Here is a 16,485-nt window from a genome sequence, read left to right on the forward strand (position 1 = left end):
ATTTTAGAGTCAGCCTCTGGGATTTTGGCCATTCATTGCTTGTTATTGTCTTTTAGGAAAGCCCACTAGCAGCAGCTCTGAAACGTGCCGTTTTTGTGGTTCCAGAAATGGGACCGAGTTATCGGCTGTGGGTAGTGTATGCTCTGATGCAGATTGTCAGGTTGGTGAAAAAATTCCATGGATTTTTACAGAAACTTAATTTTCAGTCCAATATTGTATATAGTGCCATATAACTGACTATTTGTGCTGTTCCCAGGAATATGCCAAGTCAGCCTGTAGCAAGACTCACCCATGTGGGCATCCTTGTGGAGGTGTGAAAAATGAGGACCACTGTTTACCCTGCCTACACGGCTGTGATAAAAACGCAACAAGTCTGAAGCAGGACGCAGATGACATGTGCATGATCTGCTTTACTGAGGCCCTCTCTGCAGCTCCTGCCATTCAGGTTGGTTTTTTATTTTGTTTCAATTCATTTTTTTTATTGGTTTTTCTATTAAGACATAAATACAAACCATTTAAAACCCTTCCAACCATCACCCTCTTTCCATCCAACTTTAGTGCATACATATTGGTACATATACAGAAAACCTATGAGGTATAGAGAAAGCAGAGGAGCATGATCACATCTCATATTGTCGCATGACCATCCCCCTTGCAACGTCCTATCTTCTGTAAAAATACTGGAGTCCTGTAGACCCCGTGCAGATCATATAAATGTGAGAATATGGTCCCTAAAAGATGACAAGGGAATGGACCCTTTCCCGTTTCTGCAGACTTAAGAGATAATTATCCAAATATTTAAATTAGACTATATAGCTTGGAGACTATATAGCTTGGAAATGAGTCCTGAACCATTGCCCCTAGATTTCTATTATACGGTCTTTAATACTGTAAATCTAAAATAATCTTATGGGTACTCAGTATTTTTAATACAATTATTTGCTTGACAGTTTTTTTTTCTATTTGTTTTATAAATTATTTTTATAGCTTTAACTAATCCGTTAGTCATACACTGTGTGCAGAATTATTAGGCAAATGAGTATTTTGATCACATGATACTTTTTATACATGTTGTCCTACTCCAAGCTGTATAGGCTTGAGAGCCAACTACCAATTAAGTAAATCAGGTGATGTGCATCTCTGTGAGGAGGGGTGTGGTGTAATGACATAAACACCCCTATATAAGTGTGCTTAATTATTAAGCAACTTCCTTTCCTTTGGCAAAATGGGTCAGGAGAGAGATTTGACGGGCTCTGAAAAGTCCAAAATTGTGAGATGTCTTGCAGAGTTTGAGATGCAACAGTTTTGAAATTGCCAAACATTTGAAGCATGATCACCAAACAATCAAGCGTTTCATGGCAAATAGCAACAGGGTCGCAAGAAGCGTGTTGGGAAAAAAAGGCGCAAAATAACTGCCCATGAATAGAGGAAAATCAAGCGTGAAGCTGCCAAGATGCTATTTGCCACCAGTTTGGCCATATTTCAGAGCTGCAACGTTACTGGATTAGCAAAAAGCACAAGGAGTGCCATACTCGGGGACATGGCCAAGGTAAGGAAGGCTGAAAAACGACCACCTTTGAACAAGAAACATAAGATAAAACGTCAAGACTGGGCCAAGAAATATCTTAAGACTGATTTTTCAAAGGTTTTATGGACTAATGAAATGAGAGGGGCTGTGGATGGGCCAGATGGATGGGCCAGAGGCTGGATCAGTAAAGGGCAGAGAGCCCCACTCCGACTCAGACACAACCAAGGTGGAGGTAGGCAACTGGTATGGGCTGGTATCATCAAAGATGAACTTATGGGTCCTTTTCAGGTTGAGGATAAAGTGAAGCTCAACTCCCAGACCTACTGCTCAGTTTCTGGAAGACAACTTCTTCAAGCAGTGGTACAGGAAGAAGTTGGTATCGTTCAAGAAAAACATGATTTTCATGCAGGACAATGCTCCATCACATGCATCCAATTACTGCACAGCATGGCTGGCCAGTAAAGGTCTAAAAGATGAAAAATAATGACATGGCCCCCTTGTTCACCTGATCTTAACGCCATAGAGAACCTGTGGTCCCTCATAAAATGTAAGATCTACAGGGAGGATAAACAGTACACTTCTCGGAACAGTGTCTGGGAGGCTGTGGTGGCTGCTGCACACAATGTTGATCGTCAACAGATCAAGCAACTGACAATCTATGGATGGTAGGCTGTTGAGTGTCATTATAAAGAAAGGTGGTTATATTGGTCACTAATTTTTTGGGGTTTTGTTTTTGCATGTCAGAAATGTTTATTTGTAAATTTTGTGCAGTTATATTTGTTTACCTGGTGAAAATAAACAAGTGAGATGGGAATATATTTGGTTTTTATTAAGTTGCCTAATAATTCTGCACAATAATAGTTACCTGCACAAACAGATATCCTCTTAAGATAGCCAAATCTAAAAAAAAAAAAAAAAAAAACAACTTCCAAAAATATTGAGCTTTGATATTTGAGTCTTTTGGGTTGATTGAGAACATAGTCGTTGATTAATAATTAAAAAAAAATCTTCCAAAATACAACTTGCCTAATAACTCTGCACACAGTGTACATTTGATTGTAGTCAATACACTGCCTGCAGGGAAACACACTAACAAAATCTTGCAGGGGTGAATTCTTCCCAAGTGGTCGATGTCTAGAAATACTTAGTATGTATAGTATAGAGACAGACTAAGATCAGGTCGATCGAAACGCGTCCTCTCATCTATGGGTTTCCTGACCATGTTATGGATTGTTTAATATGTCTTAAATAAAGAATACTGGATTTTAAGAAAAAATTTGCGTGGACCAATTGCTGGAAAAACTCTTCTCTTAGTATGTATAGTGTATGTTCTTTAGATCTACAGAGTAATCTTGATTTTCATATACAGATAGGCGATATTGAGATGTCCAAAACCTATATGGTTTCCTATGGCACATGATCCCACAGTCTTTATACTGCATCTTTGTGGTCGGAGAGTTAATGTATGAGCAAGTGAACGGCATCATTCTACATTAGTTATGAAAAAAAAACAAATATTCTAGTTGTGGACTTCGATTTTTGTCATAATTGCAGAATGTGCATCCATTACTTTTGGTGATGGATAGAGCCATAGAATTGAGCTGAACGTCAAGCTTACAGCTATTAACAGCCATTCTCTCTAGAACGTATACAATTGGTGGCCATCGCCGTACCATGATGACCGACCATTACTACTTATGTGGTGCCTTCTTCAGCAGTGAACCTTTTTATAAAAACTAGTTCAAAGGAAATGCAGAAAGATTGGCCTTTATTTACCGCTCAGAACTGTCGTCTTGTCCCAGATAATATGGTCATTCTGTTTGTTTTTCAGCTGGACTGCAGCCATGTGTTCCACTTGCAATGTTGCCGGCGTGTGCTAGAAAACAGATGGCTGGGGCCACGGATAACATTTGGTTTTATGTCCTGTCCTATCTGCAAGGTAATTAATTTGGATGGAATTCTAGTACACGGTTTCACTTATGACTATTTGTGCTCACAGCACATTAATTAAATCTAAGAATGATGTGATCAGTGGCTTTCATAATCTGTAAACACTGGCACAAAATATTAATCTGTACAGTCTAACTCAATATTGATAACACATCCCTTCATACATAATGAAAAGTAATCTGTCTATTTATAGAACAAAATAAATCATTCAGTGTTAAAAGATCTTCTAGACCCGATCCGAGACCTTTATGAAGATGTGAGAAGGAAGGCTTTGATGAGACTGGAATATGAAGGACTGCACAAAAGTGACGCAATCACTACACCGGGAGTACGATTTTACAATGACCCGGCCAGTTATGCCATGAACAGATATGCTTATTATGTCTGCTACAAATGTAAAAAGGTAATTCTGCCGACACATTCCTAATCAGATCCTTAGTTGTTTAGGCCTGCCTATGGTCAATTTTAATAGTAAAGGTTTAAGGGCACTTGGGATTCCTACTAATATAGCTGTTTGGATGAAGAACATTTTAATGGTGCCTGAAGGTGCCCTGTAAAAATCCTTTTGATGGAAGCGAAATGTGTTTTCGACAGTTTTCTCAGCAAAGGCCAATTGGTAATTTAGAGAAAGCAAATATGCCAAACTTTAGTCAGATTCCAATTGCTTATTAAAAGGACCCTGTCCAGTCCCCTATTCCTTCCAACCCAGCAGCCACATGTGCACGACTAAATTCCCTGCCTGACCAGCCCTGCATAATGATATTTACTAAAATCAATGTTTAAAAAAAAAAAAAAAAATATTTATTTATAAAGTGTGCTGTTCCTATGCTAATTACACCTTTGACTACTCAAAGGGGCATATTTTCCGCAGGCTAGTCAGCCCTCTCTCCATGTTATAGTGCCCCTGTGGGTGTGATAACCTTATTTCCATGAGCCAGTGCATCACCAACCCCTAAAAATCGCAGAGATGCGCAAGGCTCATTTCTGCAGCGTCACTGTGCTGAAGTTGGGTGTATGTGTGTCTGCTTCAGAGCATGCACCACGCATGATCGGAAGACCAGCTTCTGCACTTAAAATCGTGCGCAGTGCACCTCTAAGAAGCATCGGCATGTACACCCGGCGTCAAAAGAGCAGTAATGCCTAATTAAGCTGCACTCATGCACAAGATTTTCAGGAGCTGGTGATGCTCCGGCTCATAGAAATCCTGTTATCACTCCCACAAAAGCGTAACAACATGGAAAGAGGGCCAACAAGTCTGGGAAATTAACCCCTTCACGACCATGGACGGATCTTTCCGTCATGGATCGTGTCCCGGTAATCCCCGCCCCCTGCCGCGGGCAGGCGGCGTGGATCGGCACACATATCAGCTGTTTTCAACAGCTGACATGTGTGCCTACATGTTCCGAGTGGAATCGCATTCCACCCGGAACATTAACCCCTTAGATCTCGCTGCCAAAGTCTGGCAGCGAGATCTATATGCGCGCGGCCATCTTTTTTTCTTACCGCCGCCCCCTCCGGACGTCACGTGAGTGATCACGTGACGTTCGGTGGTTGCCATCGTAGCACAGGGTCATGTGATGACGCCTGGTGCTAAGAAGTTTCACTTTCATTCTTCCTCGGCACGGAGCAGAGGAAGAAAGAAAGTGACTATTTCTGCTGTTTACAGCGGAATAGCTGTGATCAGCAGATAGCGATCAGCAATCGGATTGCTGATCGCTATAGCCCCCCTAGGGGGACTAGTAAAATAAAATAAAAAAAGTAAAAAAAAAGTTTTAAAAAATTAAAAAAAAATAAAAAAACCTAAAAGTTCAAATCACCCCCCTTTCTCCCCATTGAAAATTAAAGGGTTAAAAAATAAATAAATATACACATATTTGGTATCGCCGCGTTCAGAAATGCCCGATCTATCAAAATATAAAATCAATTAATCTGATTGGTAAACGGCGTAGTGGCAAAAAAATTCCAAACGCCAAAATTACGTTTTTTGGTCGCCGCAAGTTTTACGCAAAATGCAATAACAGGCGATCAAAACGTAGCATCTGCGCAAAAATGCTACCATTAGAAACATCAGCTCGAGACGCAAAAAATAAGCCGTCACTGAGCCACAGATCCCAAAAAATAAAAACGCTACGTGTTTCGGAAAATGGCGCAAAACGTGCGCCACTTTTATTGGACAAACTTGTGAATTTTTTTTAACCCCTTAGATACAAGTAAACCTATACATGTTTGGTGTCTACAAACTCGCACCGACCTCAGGTATCATACCCACACATCAGTTTTACCATATAGTGAACACCGTGAATAAAACATCCCAAAAACTATTGTGCCATCACACTTTTTTTGCAATTTTTCCACACTTGGAATTTTTTTGCTGCTTTCCAGTACACCATATGGTAAAACTTATGGTTTCATTTAAAAGTACAACTTGTCCCGCAAAAAACAAGCCCTCATATGGCAAGATTGACGGAAAAATAAAAAAGTTACGGCTCTCGGAAGAAGGGGAGCAAAAAACAAAAACGCAAAAACGGAAAGTGCCCCGAGGCTGAAGGGGTTAATGTCCTATCGTCAAAGGGCTAATTAGCATAGGAAAAGCAGAGCTTATATATACTTTTTTTAAAAAAAAAAAAAAATTTGGTTAAGTGAAAAATATTATACAGAGCTGGTTAGATGAAAGCCTGCTGGTTTGGGGGACCTGTCAGGTTCGCTGTAAGAAAACATTGTTGGACACATTACTTGTAGTGAATATGGTAATTAGTGTTCACCCCCAAATGCAGGAAGCAAGCTAAACATTCATGGGCTGTAGCTACAGAAACCTACAAGATCTAGTCATACTGGCCGTCAACACACAGCATTTTCTTATATGAAAATCACTGGTAAGGCTGGAGATTCAGATTACACATTAAAGGAAAAATATTCTGCATGAGCCGTAAAACTTTCACGGTCTTAATTGTATTGTTGGACACGGAGTCTGTTGTCCGTATCTGGATTTGAAAAATGAGAATACGAAATACTTAGGTCTTCTGTATCGTCATATATATGTTTATAGAATAAAGCTGACTGAACATTGTGGGATTTGCAAATTGGATGTGGTTTTGGGTTTTTTTTAATGCAAAACTAACTTTTTGGGTTTTGTTTTGTTTTTTTTAATTTTTAAAGGCATATTTTGGTGGTGAAGCACGCTGTGATGCAGAGGCCGGTCAAGGAGATGACTATGATCCAAGAGAGCTGATATGTGGAGCATGCTCCGATGTGTCCAGGGCTCAGGTATGATGCCATCTTGGGGAAACAAACTATTTGAAAACTTTGTTGCAATTATGACAGCGCAGAAAGTCTTGCATATTAGCCTTATAAATTGACGTTACCCTAAAGGCCATCAGTATTCACTTATTGATGAGCTGTGTGAAGGGGCCTCTTCAGTGTGTACAGCGGCCTGACAGCTGGTTTGTACTTGCCTCTTTCACAGTATTTATAGCAGTGATTCAGGTTACTGCTTCAATGAACTCAATATAACATCACTAATATCCCTGATATGAACGGGACAGCCAAAAACAAACCACCCTTTAAGCGACTAAACAATGAAGAAACTTCTATGCTCCTGAACGCTGCAGTCTCCTCAAACAGCTGATTACAGGAGGTGCTCAGACCTTCAACAAACTAAGTCTGGATTTGCTCATCCATGTGTCACAACTCAAACGTCACAGATTGACTCTACATCTAACGAACCAGACACAACCGCTTCATAGGCATATGTCCTTGTATTGCAGTCCATACACTTGGACGTGTCAATCGAGCATAATATAAATGACGTATCCTAGGGGTAGGCTATCACTTTAAAAAGGCTGGATAACCTCTTTAGTAATGGCCACTTATTTCAGACCTCTTTCCATATGTATAGTCATTAAAATGGCAGTGAGCACGGTATTGAACGTAAGCTGCTGTTCTGTTTCTTTCTGACAGATGTGTCCGAAACATGGTACTGATTTCCTTGAATACAAGTGTCGTTACTGCTGCTCGGTGGCAGTATTTTTCTGTTTTGGAACAACACATTTTTGTAATGCTTGCCATGATGACTTCCAGCGAATGACCAGCATACTTAAAGAAGAACTTCCACATTGTCCTGCAGGTAGGCAGTATAACCCATATACTTGTGTTACATGTTGCAGTGTCTCTGCAGATTGTTTTTATCCTACATATGGTTAATATAGCTGTGAGAGTGAGGAAGGAAGCGAGGACTGATCACCTTCACTCCTAAGTTGCAGCAGATAATTCTGCTTTAAAGGGGTTTTCTAAATTGATATTGAACCAGGCAGGTGCCACTAAAACTGCGTGATAATATGGAGGTGTTCTGCTGTGTACACTATTTATATCTTGCTGGTAACAGCTGATCGGTGGTTGTGCAAGGTTTTGCACCTACACTAATCTGATATTGATGACCTATCCTAAGGGTAGGTCAAGAATATCATTGTAGTGCTTGAATACCACAGTGATCCAAGCAGATCCCTTAGCACACCTGGAAGAAAAAGACATGAATCGCACATCCCAAAATCCTACTTTGATCTAAAGCCGCTAGGCAAAATTTAAATACTAGAACATGAGGTTCTTAGTTTCAGATTCTGATCAGACTGTATGAAGCCCACTACCACGTCACGGCAAACCTCTGAGAGGGTCCCTAATCTATGCCTTAAAAGTGCGGCACCGCACACCAACCGCTGCAGCAGCGACAATGCAACAGCAGGGCAGGTGACCTGGTGCCTTTCAACACCCATGCTGCAAGGCAGAGTCCCCATGACTCCAGGCCACACCACCCCACAGACACAAAATCGCCACCACACAGCACCAGCACTCTGTGAAAGGAGCTGTACACTCACCTTCCATAAGCAGAACCCCTCTGGCTCTGCCTTGCAGCATGGTGTTGTGTGCCTCCAGGTCACCTGCCCTTCTGGTGCATGTCTGCAGCTAAGGTACTTGGTGCACGGGGCCGCACCTTCAAGGCATAGATTAGGGACCCACTCAGCGGGTCGCCGTGACGTGGTAGTGGGCTTCACACGGTCTGATTATAATGTTATACCAAGAACCTCATGTTCAGGTGTTAAATTTTTGCCTAGTGGCTTTAGAGCAGTGTGATTTTGGTATGTGCGATTCATGTCTTTTTCTACAGTTGTTGCACAAGCAGATCCCTTATCTGCTAGGGACGCTCTGCTAATCATCCAATTTTTGTTGGAGTAGTCGGACAGCATGTGCTTGGCTAAGTTGCTGGACATTTGGAGGCTCATTTCAAACCTAGATTGGCATTGTGACAGCAAAAAGGGGGAATGGTTGCTTGATAATAGTGAAACTAAATGCTGTATTTTTTCCGGACTATAACACGCACCTAGGTTTTAGAGGAGGAAAATAGGGAAAAAAAATTTAAGCTAAAAAATGTGGTCATGACGCACTGTTATGGGGAGGTGGAGGAGATCTGCTTCTGAAACCGCTATGGGGATAATGTCCCCCAATTTTGTACTAATGTTGCCCACCCTGGTGTGTATGCCCATTGTGGTCCCATCCTGGTATATATGCCTACCGTTATGATGCTTACATAAAAAAAAAATAAACAATTCTACTAACCTTCCTTCCACACCCCGGGGCTCAGCTTCCGTTTCTGATGTTGGCAGCTGACTTTGGTGTGTAAGCAACAGGAAATTAATGACACCACTGCCATGTGCCCCCAGTTGGGCACCGACGTCAGCAGCCAGCTCATCCAAAACTAATACTCACTATGGGCTTGGAGAGCAGCGAATATTAATTTGCTTTAATAGCAGACACGTGTTCAGCCCAGCCTCTGCTTTTTGCAGCAGCAACTCTGCTCCTGACTTTTGTGACCCACTCCGCCACCGTCATGTCAACCCCCCCACACAACGAACCAGGAACATCTGGACTAGAAGATGCACCCCCACTTTCCTCACAAATTTTTATGTTAATAAGTGTCTTATAGTCCGAAAGACATGATAGTTCTTCATCCTGGGTTGTTTTTCACATAACTGTAGTATTTCTTGACTGGCTTAGTTAATTTTGCTACAATGTAAAGCAAACATAGATGGTATATATACCGTATATACTGGCGTATAAGACGACTTTTTACCCCCTTAAAATAATGGCTACAGTGGGGGGTCGTCTTATACGCCGGATATACGGGGGGGGGTGTGTATGTACACTGCAGCATCCAGGGGAGTTGGTGGAAGCAGCTCTGGAGCACAGGGGAACGCTGCGGGCTGCATCCTTTGATCTCCTGCACCCACTCATATAATATGCACAGCCGCTGTCCATCTCCAATGGTGCTGAAATCGCACGCAGTGAGGGGCTGGGGCAGCGGTGCATATTATATGAGCCTGCGTCCCAGTGTGATCGCACATGTCCCCCATGTGTTAGATTTGGCCCCCAGGCTGCTGCTCATTCTAAAATAAAAAAGCTTTACTTACCCCTGCAGCGTTTCTCCCTGTGTCCCTGCTTCCACTGTGATCAGGCAGAGAGCTCAGCCTGCTGTGCCGATCACATGACCGCACTGACAACCAGGAAGTGGAAGAACAGAAGCACGGAGCAGACAGGAGATAAGGAAAGAGGGTTTTATTTTACTTTGGGCAGCAGCCTAGGGGCCATATCTGACACAGGGGGACTTGTGCGATCTATAGGGGCCATGGGCAGCACTATGGGGGAGATATCTGACACAGGGGGACTTGTGCCCATTATGGGCCCCAGTGAGCTGCTTCTAACCCCCCAGATGTATGCCCTGCCAATCCCCCCCCCCCGCTGATGCCGCGGGTGCTGTACCCGCCGAGCCGCGGGTGCAGGCCCCACAGAGCAGCAGAGTTGTGTGTATTTGTCTGTATGTAGCAGAGTTGTATGTGTTTGTCTGTATGTAGCAGAGTTGTACGTGTTTGTCTGTATGTAGCAGAGTTGTACGTGTTTGTCTGTATGTAGCAGAGTTGTACGTGTTTGTCTGTATGTAGCAGAGTTGTATGTGTTTGTCTGTATGTAGCAGAGTTGTACGTGTTTGTCTGTATGTAGCAGAGTTGTATGTTTGTCTGTATGTAGCAGAGTTGTACGTGTTTGTCTGTATGAAGCAGAGTTGTATGTGTTTGTCTGTATGTAGCAGAGTTGTATGTGTTTGTCTGTATGTAGCAGAGTTGTATGTGTTTGTCTGTATGTAGCAGAGTTGTGTGTGTTTGTCTGCATGTAGCAGAGTTGTGTGTGTTTGTCTGTTTGTAGCAGAGTTGTGTGTGTTTGTCTGTTTGTAGCAGAGTTGTGTGTGTCTGTTTGTAGCAGAGTGTAGTACCATTGTTTCAGTCCAGTTGTGGCTTTATACAGCAGGGAGGAGCATTCCTTGCTGTACTAAGTGAACATTGGAGCGATTGATCTGTCAATGGCCCTTTAAAAACATATTGTACGGCTCTCGCGGAATTAAAATTAACATGTTGCAATCAAAGCAGACTTTTTTTCATTTGGGAGCGGGGTAGTCTTATACAGTGAGTATATCCCAAATTCTATATTTTTAGGGCAGAAGTTGGGGGTCGTCTTATACGCCCAGTCGTCTTATACGCCGGCATATACGGTACATCAAAAATAGGCTTCTCAAGCCTTGTAACTCCTGCTTGTTGGCTATATGACTATTATTTTTGTAATTTTTTTTTTTTTTCTTTATAGGTCCAAAAGGCAAACAGCTTGAAGGGACGGAGTGCCCTCTTCATGTGGTCCACCCGCCCACCGGAGAAGAGTTTGCCTTGGGCTGTGGAGTGTGCAGAAATGCCCACACTTTTTAAAAAAAAAATAGTCCATACTACTTTTCCAGTTTCTAATTATAATTTTTTTTATTTTTATTTTTTTTTTTTTTAATCCTTGCTTTGTGAATTTTGAGATGGACTTTAGCAGTCCATCACGCCAGGCAGGTTCTGGACGACAGCATCCGGTCAGGATGGGACCACATAAGAGTCTACGAACAAGGTTAAACAGGAAGGAGGCACCAGATACAGCTGTGTATTCACAAGTTCATACTCTTCATACCAAACTCAATGTTTTCTTATACTTAAACTGATAGCTACTTGTGAGGTGCTTGCATGTGGTCATTACATAAAGCACCACCGAAAAGGCACCAGATGTGTATAAAATGCTTGGATACACCGCATATAAAAGGCTCGCCATATCGAGGATATATAAATATATGTATACAGTATATGTATGATCAGAAGAAAAGTTACTGACTTTCCAATAGCCTGGTACAAGTATACCTGCATCTCGTGGAAAAAAGGAGTATATATGTTTATCTTCTAGACTGTTAATATAACTCTCTGGTTGCTGGAGAGCTTTGCAATGTGTCCACAGAGAAGAAGGTGACATTGCTGTGGAGGGCACATAAACATAACAAGGTATAAAGTTGTAACAAATGCTGTATATAGTACATAAAGATATCAATGTTTGTCCCGTTTAAGATTTACTACATTACAAAGGCAGTTTCATTTAACTTTCTGGGTTATGTTTGAGCCTGAAATTTTAATGAAGTGCAATACTGAGTGTGCCTCATATCTTTGCAGATGTAAACTTTATGGAATGTACATGTTAATAAAGCCACTGTACATTTTTATACAGTGACAGTCTGGTGAATGTTTAGGATCTTATTTAAGAGGAATGGCTTTTAAAAAGAAAAATAAAGACTTAAATCATATTTGTGCAGCTTTCCTGAAATTTTTATTCTAATAACTCTCATTTCTATTTTTGACTTAGGAGTGTCCATGTTCTACCTGGCATAAAAGGGTTTCAAACCCCTTGAATTTTATTTCACTAAAAGCTTAGAATGTTATAAAATAACAAAAGGAGTAACACTCATCTTACCAGTCCTAGGCTGCTTTCATGCTGACATTTCCTAGGTGCCCCAATAATCTGTCTCCTGTCCCCCAGTGATGTTTCAGCATAGGCAAGGGACAGCTGCAGCCAGTCACCGATCACTGGCTTCATCTGTAACCTCAGTGGTCAAATGTCATTGTTCAAGTCACTGTGCAGGAAGTGGATACACAGACGACATGGGCTGTTGATGAGTATTACATTATTTTTATACTTGGAAGTGTTAATGCTGCGCTGCCATGACTAGAAGGAAACTTCAGGAAAAATGTGATTTTAATTTTATTTAGGGAGTTTGAGTTTTCTTCTTCATCAGGTCGAAATCATAGAACTCTAAAATGCGTTGTTAAAATCACCAATTTTTCCTAGAGGCATATGAGGGTGTCCAGTGCGGCCAGTCCATGATCACGGTCCGATATGAGAATTCACAAGTCTGCAGTCATTTAGAGTGACTACAGACTTGTAGCTTAAGACCAGACAACCCCTTTAAGTAGCACTGCAGATGGCTCTTGTACTACAGTTGGAATGCAGTTGTTAAAATGTTGCCATTTTTATGTTACTTTGAAAATGTACCATAGGTCAGCATTGTATATATTTTTTGTATGGGGAAATTGTGGCCCTGACTGTACATCTAATGCTTCGAAGGTAAATTTTAACAAAATGCAAGCATCTTCAGGTTTTTACATGGAGCATCAGTTAGTGTAATAGACAAAAACCTAAACCTTTTTTACTACTGCAGGGAAGTTTCTGAATACTGGTTCATCATGATGTGGGGGTGAACTGACAGTAGTTGTGGGCAAAGGGTTCGGCAGTCCTTTAGTGGTCCGCTCCCTGGCCACCTCCACAGAGCAAGGGGGTAGGGATTGGTTGCAGTGATCCTGGCTGGGTGTGTGGTCTTTGTGTGTGCAAGCCATGCCCGTGTTTAGGCCTTTGTGCTGACCAGAATTCTTCCACTGGGGAGACTGATACTGATTTCTTTTTCAATATTTTTTTTTTTTTTTTTTTACTCAACATTACTCACAGTACTCCCAACACATCGTCACTGCGGGCACAAGACTTGAACTAGTCTTACAGTACAATCGACTGAAAGGTACAGTTTCACTTAAGGCTGCTCCATCATTTATTGTACTATTGCTGCTGTTTCTGTCCGTCCCACATGGCCATGGTCTCGTCCCACTCACAGGGACCTGTTCTGTATAATTGTTTTTACCACCGTCTGATAAAGCTTGTTTACTATACGTATGCTCCATGCCGACCTGTTCGCCCAGGTCTATGCCAAGCCTCAACTTGAGGACTAGTACCACTGGAGTCAGTTCACTGACCAGAAAACCTCTGTAGAGTTTAGGCCTGGTACGCACGACTTTGGAACGGACGTGACCCTTTACCCGTTCCTGACTGGAGTCCTTCCTGCGTGCTTTGTTCCCGGTTTTACCAGGAGGTTAAGGTCCCGAATGCCACAAACACCCCCTTTCTTTGGCCTAAGGTATCTGATGAGCTTGCACATTTTTTCCTTCTCAATATATTGTTAAGGATGGGATGCAAGTGATCCCTTTTTTCGATCTGACCGTTGTTCCAAATTAAAATGTCGTTTGTGCACAACGAAAAAGAATAATAATTGAATCAATTATAACTCTTCCTCTCACGACCAAAGCTGAGGCAAGACTGAAATCTTTATTCTTGGACAATTAGACCACGAAGTAAAAGGGGTGTAAACAAAAGTTTTAGTCCAATCAAGTATCGTAGGTCAGGGCTTCATGACGTAGAGAGATCTGCACATCCTCCTTGGATTGGTCAGTCCAGACTCCAGGAATTTCTTTTGTCCATCTGTCTTGGGTGCAGGACAGGAAATAGCAGCCATCTTCAAGCTATATATATATATATATATATATCTCCCCTAGTATATACTGAGTCTAAGGAAAATACACTGAATATGCAATATACTTATATAAACGTATTAGTAAAAGAGAACAAAGACATGCATAGATATGTGTGTTAGTTTACATCTTACTAAACTATATACCTGAGTCTATGAAATGGCTGAACTAAGTATTTTTGTATACTCAGTTCTCATCCCCAACAGTCCCCCCTAAAGACTTATTTCTGCCATTTCTGAATTCTAAGGGTACTATGAAGAGAGGTAGAAAGACCTATCGGAAAACCTGCCTAACGGAACGTTGAGGCATGGGCGGAAAGGGGAAGTGTTTTTTTTCACCGGTTTGAGACCAAGGACTCCTAGGCGAGTTCTCACCCTTTGTAGTTGGACTTTCCCATGTCCCAAGGTTCTCTAAGTCCTCTCTTCAAACAGTTTATTCTAGCAGAATCGTTTTGTAACTGGGGGAGAGGGTCGTGTTGGTCTTTATGGGCATGTCGTCTGTCATATCTAGGTCTTCTGTTTCGAGTAAAGGAAAGGTCCCTCCTATTGTGACTTCAGCTGTTTTGGACAATATTTTCTTCAAACACGGAATTACACAAACCAGAATGACTAATAATATAACTAATACTATACTTATGGCGGTCCCTATCTGGATCAACCAGCCTTTAAAAGAACTCATCCATCCAAAATAGTCTCCCCAAGGGTCGGTCACTCTTGAATTTTTCTTTAATTCTTCAGACAGTGTAGTAAGTTTCTTTATAGATAAGGTGACCTTCCCATCCACTCCAGTGTTATCTGGTATATATGTGCAACAAACATCCCCCACCATTTTACAGACTCCACCTTTCTCTGCGAGGATCATATCTAAAGCCATTCTGTTTTGATAAGCCATGATGGAAGTCGGATCTAGTTGTTCTGCCAGTCCCTGTAAGGCGTCACGTGTATAATTAACAAAACGTTGCTGATTATAGTAGATATAATTAATCCAGTCTACATTTTTATTTACAGTAATTATGGGGATAATGGATTCGAACCCCGCCCTGACTTGGTCTCTAGCTTTATATTCGTCAGGGACCCCCCTGGGCACTCCAATAGCATCAATGTAAACATGTGGGTCAAAAGAGCCTTTAGGTGTATTTTTACCGGTACGGTCATCATCTGCACTCCGTCGAGTCCGTAAGTTGATTTTGATGTGCGCTATGAAGTCATTTTCTTTGACAGTGTGATCAGCGGGGGCTATGTGTATAGGCATAAGTGCCTTGGCTAAAGTGCATTCTCCCGCCAATTTCCTTCTACTCGTGATCGAATTTTCATATCCCCACAAATCCAAAACACATCTGCCACGGACTGTACCTGGTTAATTAAGTGATCATGGGTGAGATTGCTATAGGACCCACAGAACCCATCTCAAAATCTACCCATATCTCTCCCTTGACCGCTCACATTATAACAGGTATAGTTGCCAGGGTATATAGTAATGCCTTTCCCAGGGGAGGAGGCCTTGGCTATTATAGGGTATCTCTTTTTCCATTCTTCACATCTATTTCCCTCAGTCATATTTGTAAACAGACTAACAAGACATAATTCAGCTTCGTAATCTAAATTCAATGGGACAGTTCCTAAATGAGGTCTGGCTCCTGCACATACATAAGTCTGACCTGTTAGCTTGGTGTACTGTATATTTCATCCATTCTAACCACAGGTTGGTGTCTGTATAACCCTGTTCAACTGCATATACATCTTCCATGGTGGGATTAGCTATGGCTACCATACTGTGAAAGGTCTGAATATGGGTAAGCATTCGAAATACTGGTAGAACTTTTGTCATCTGTGATAACCTAAATTTTCCCAACTGCGTACAACCATTGTGCCCACCCTTTATATGTGTACCCAGAAGGTATATACCTTCATCCTGTGGTTGGGGGTGTTCTATGTTGAGAACTAAAGGGTTACACTGGTTATTTGTAGTACATGTTCTAGTGGCTGGTGCACGGGAGAGTGTCATCCTGGTAAGTAAAGATCTGCCCTTCTCATCCCGTTTATTTAAGGCTATACTTGGTTTGTATCCCCAATTTTCACCAGTATTCCACCCAACAGCCTTCCATGAGCTACATGTGTCTCGATATCCACCTCCTGTAACACATATGTACTGTTGTCCCTGTCTCAAGTGTGCCTGACATCCCATTTGGGGGACCCGTCCTAGTTCACATTTCACGATATCACAGTAATCAAATGTAAAAGTGACAACTTGTGTCGAACTATTGTA

General features: G+C 41.8%; 1 protein-coding gene across 17 annotated transcripts in view; it reads left to right on the plus strand.

The window, feature by feature from the left end:
- Nucleotides 1-12,173, plus strand: part of MYCBP2 (MYC binding protein 2) — a 481,356-nt gene extending 469,183 nt beyond the window's left edge. For all 17 annotated transcript variants that reach the window (XM_075336774.1, XM_075336775.1, XM_075336778.1 and 14 more), the window contains 7 exons: nt 57-160; nt 257-445; nt 3,360-3,467; nt 3,672-3,881; nt 6,635-6,742; nt 7,436-7,601; nt 11,159-12,173. In XM_075336774.1, coding sequence (XP_075192889.1) covers nt 57-160; nt 257-445; nt 3,360-3,467; nt 3,672-3,881; nt 6,635-6,742; nt 7,436-7,601; nt 11,159-11,274 — 1,001 coding nt within the window. In that variant the 3' untranslated portion in view covers nt 11,275-12,173. The remainder of the gene's footprint in view (nt 1-56; nt 161-256; nt 446-3,359; nt 3,468-3,671; nt 3,882-6,634; nt 6,743-7,435; nt 7,602-11,158) is intronic.
- The last annotated feature ends 4,312 nt before the right edge of the window (nt 12,174-16,485 follow it).

This window comes from Anomaloglossus baeobatrachus, chromosome 2, assembly GCF_048569485.1.
Source record: "Anomaloglossus baeobatrachus isolate aAnoBae1 chromosome 2, aAnoBae1.hap1, whole genome shotgun sequence".
Classification (NCBI taxonomy): Eukaryota; Metazoa; Chordata; class Amphibia; order Anura; family Aromobatidae; genus Anomaloglossus; species Anomaloglossus baeobatrachus.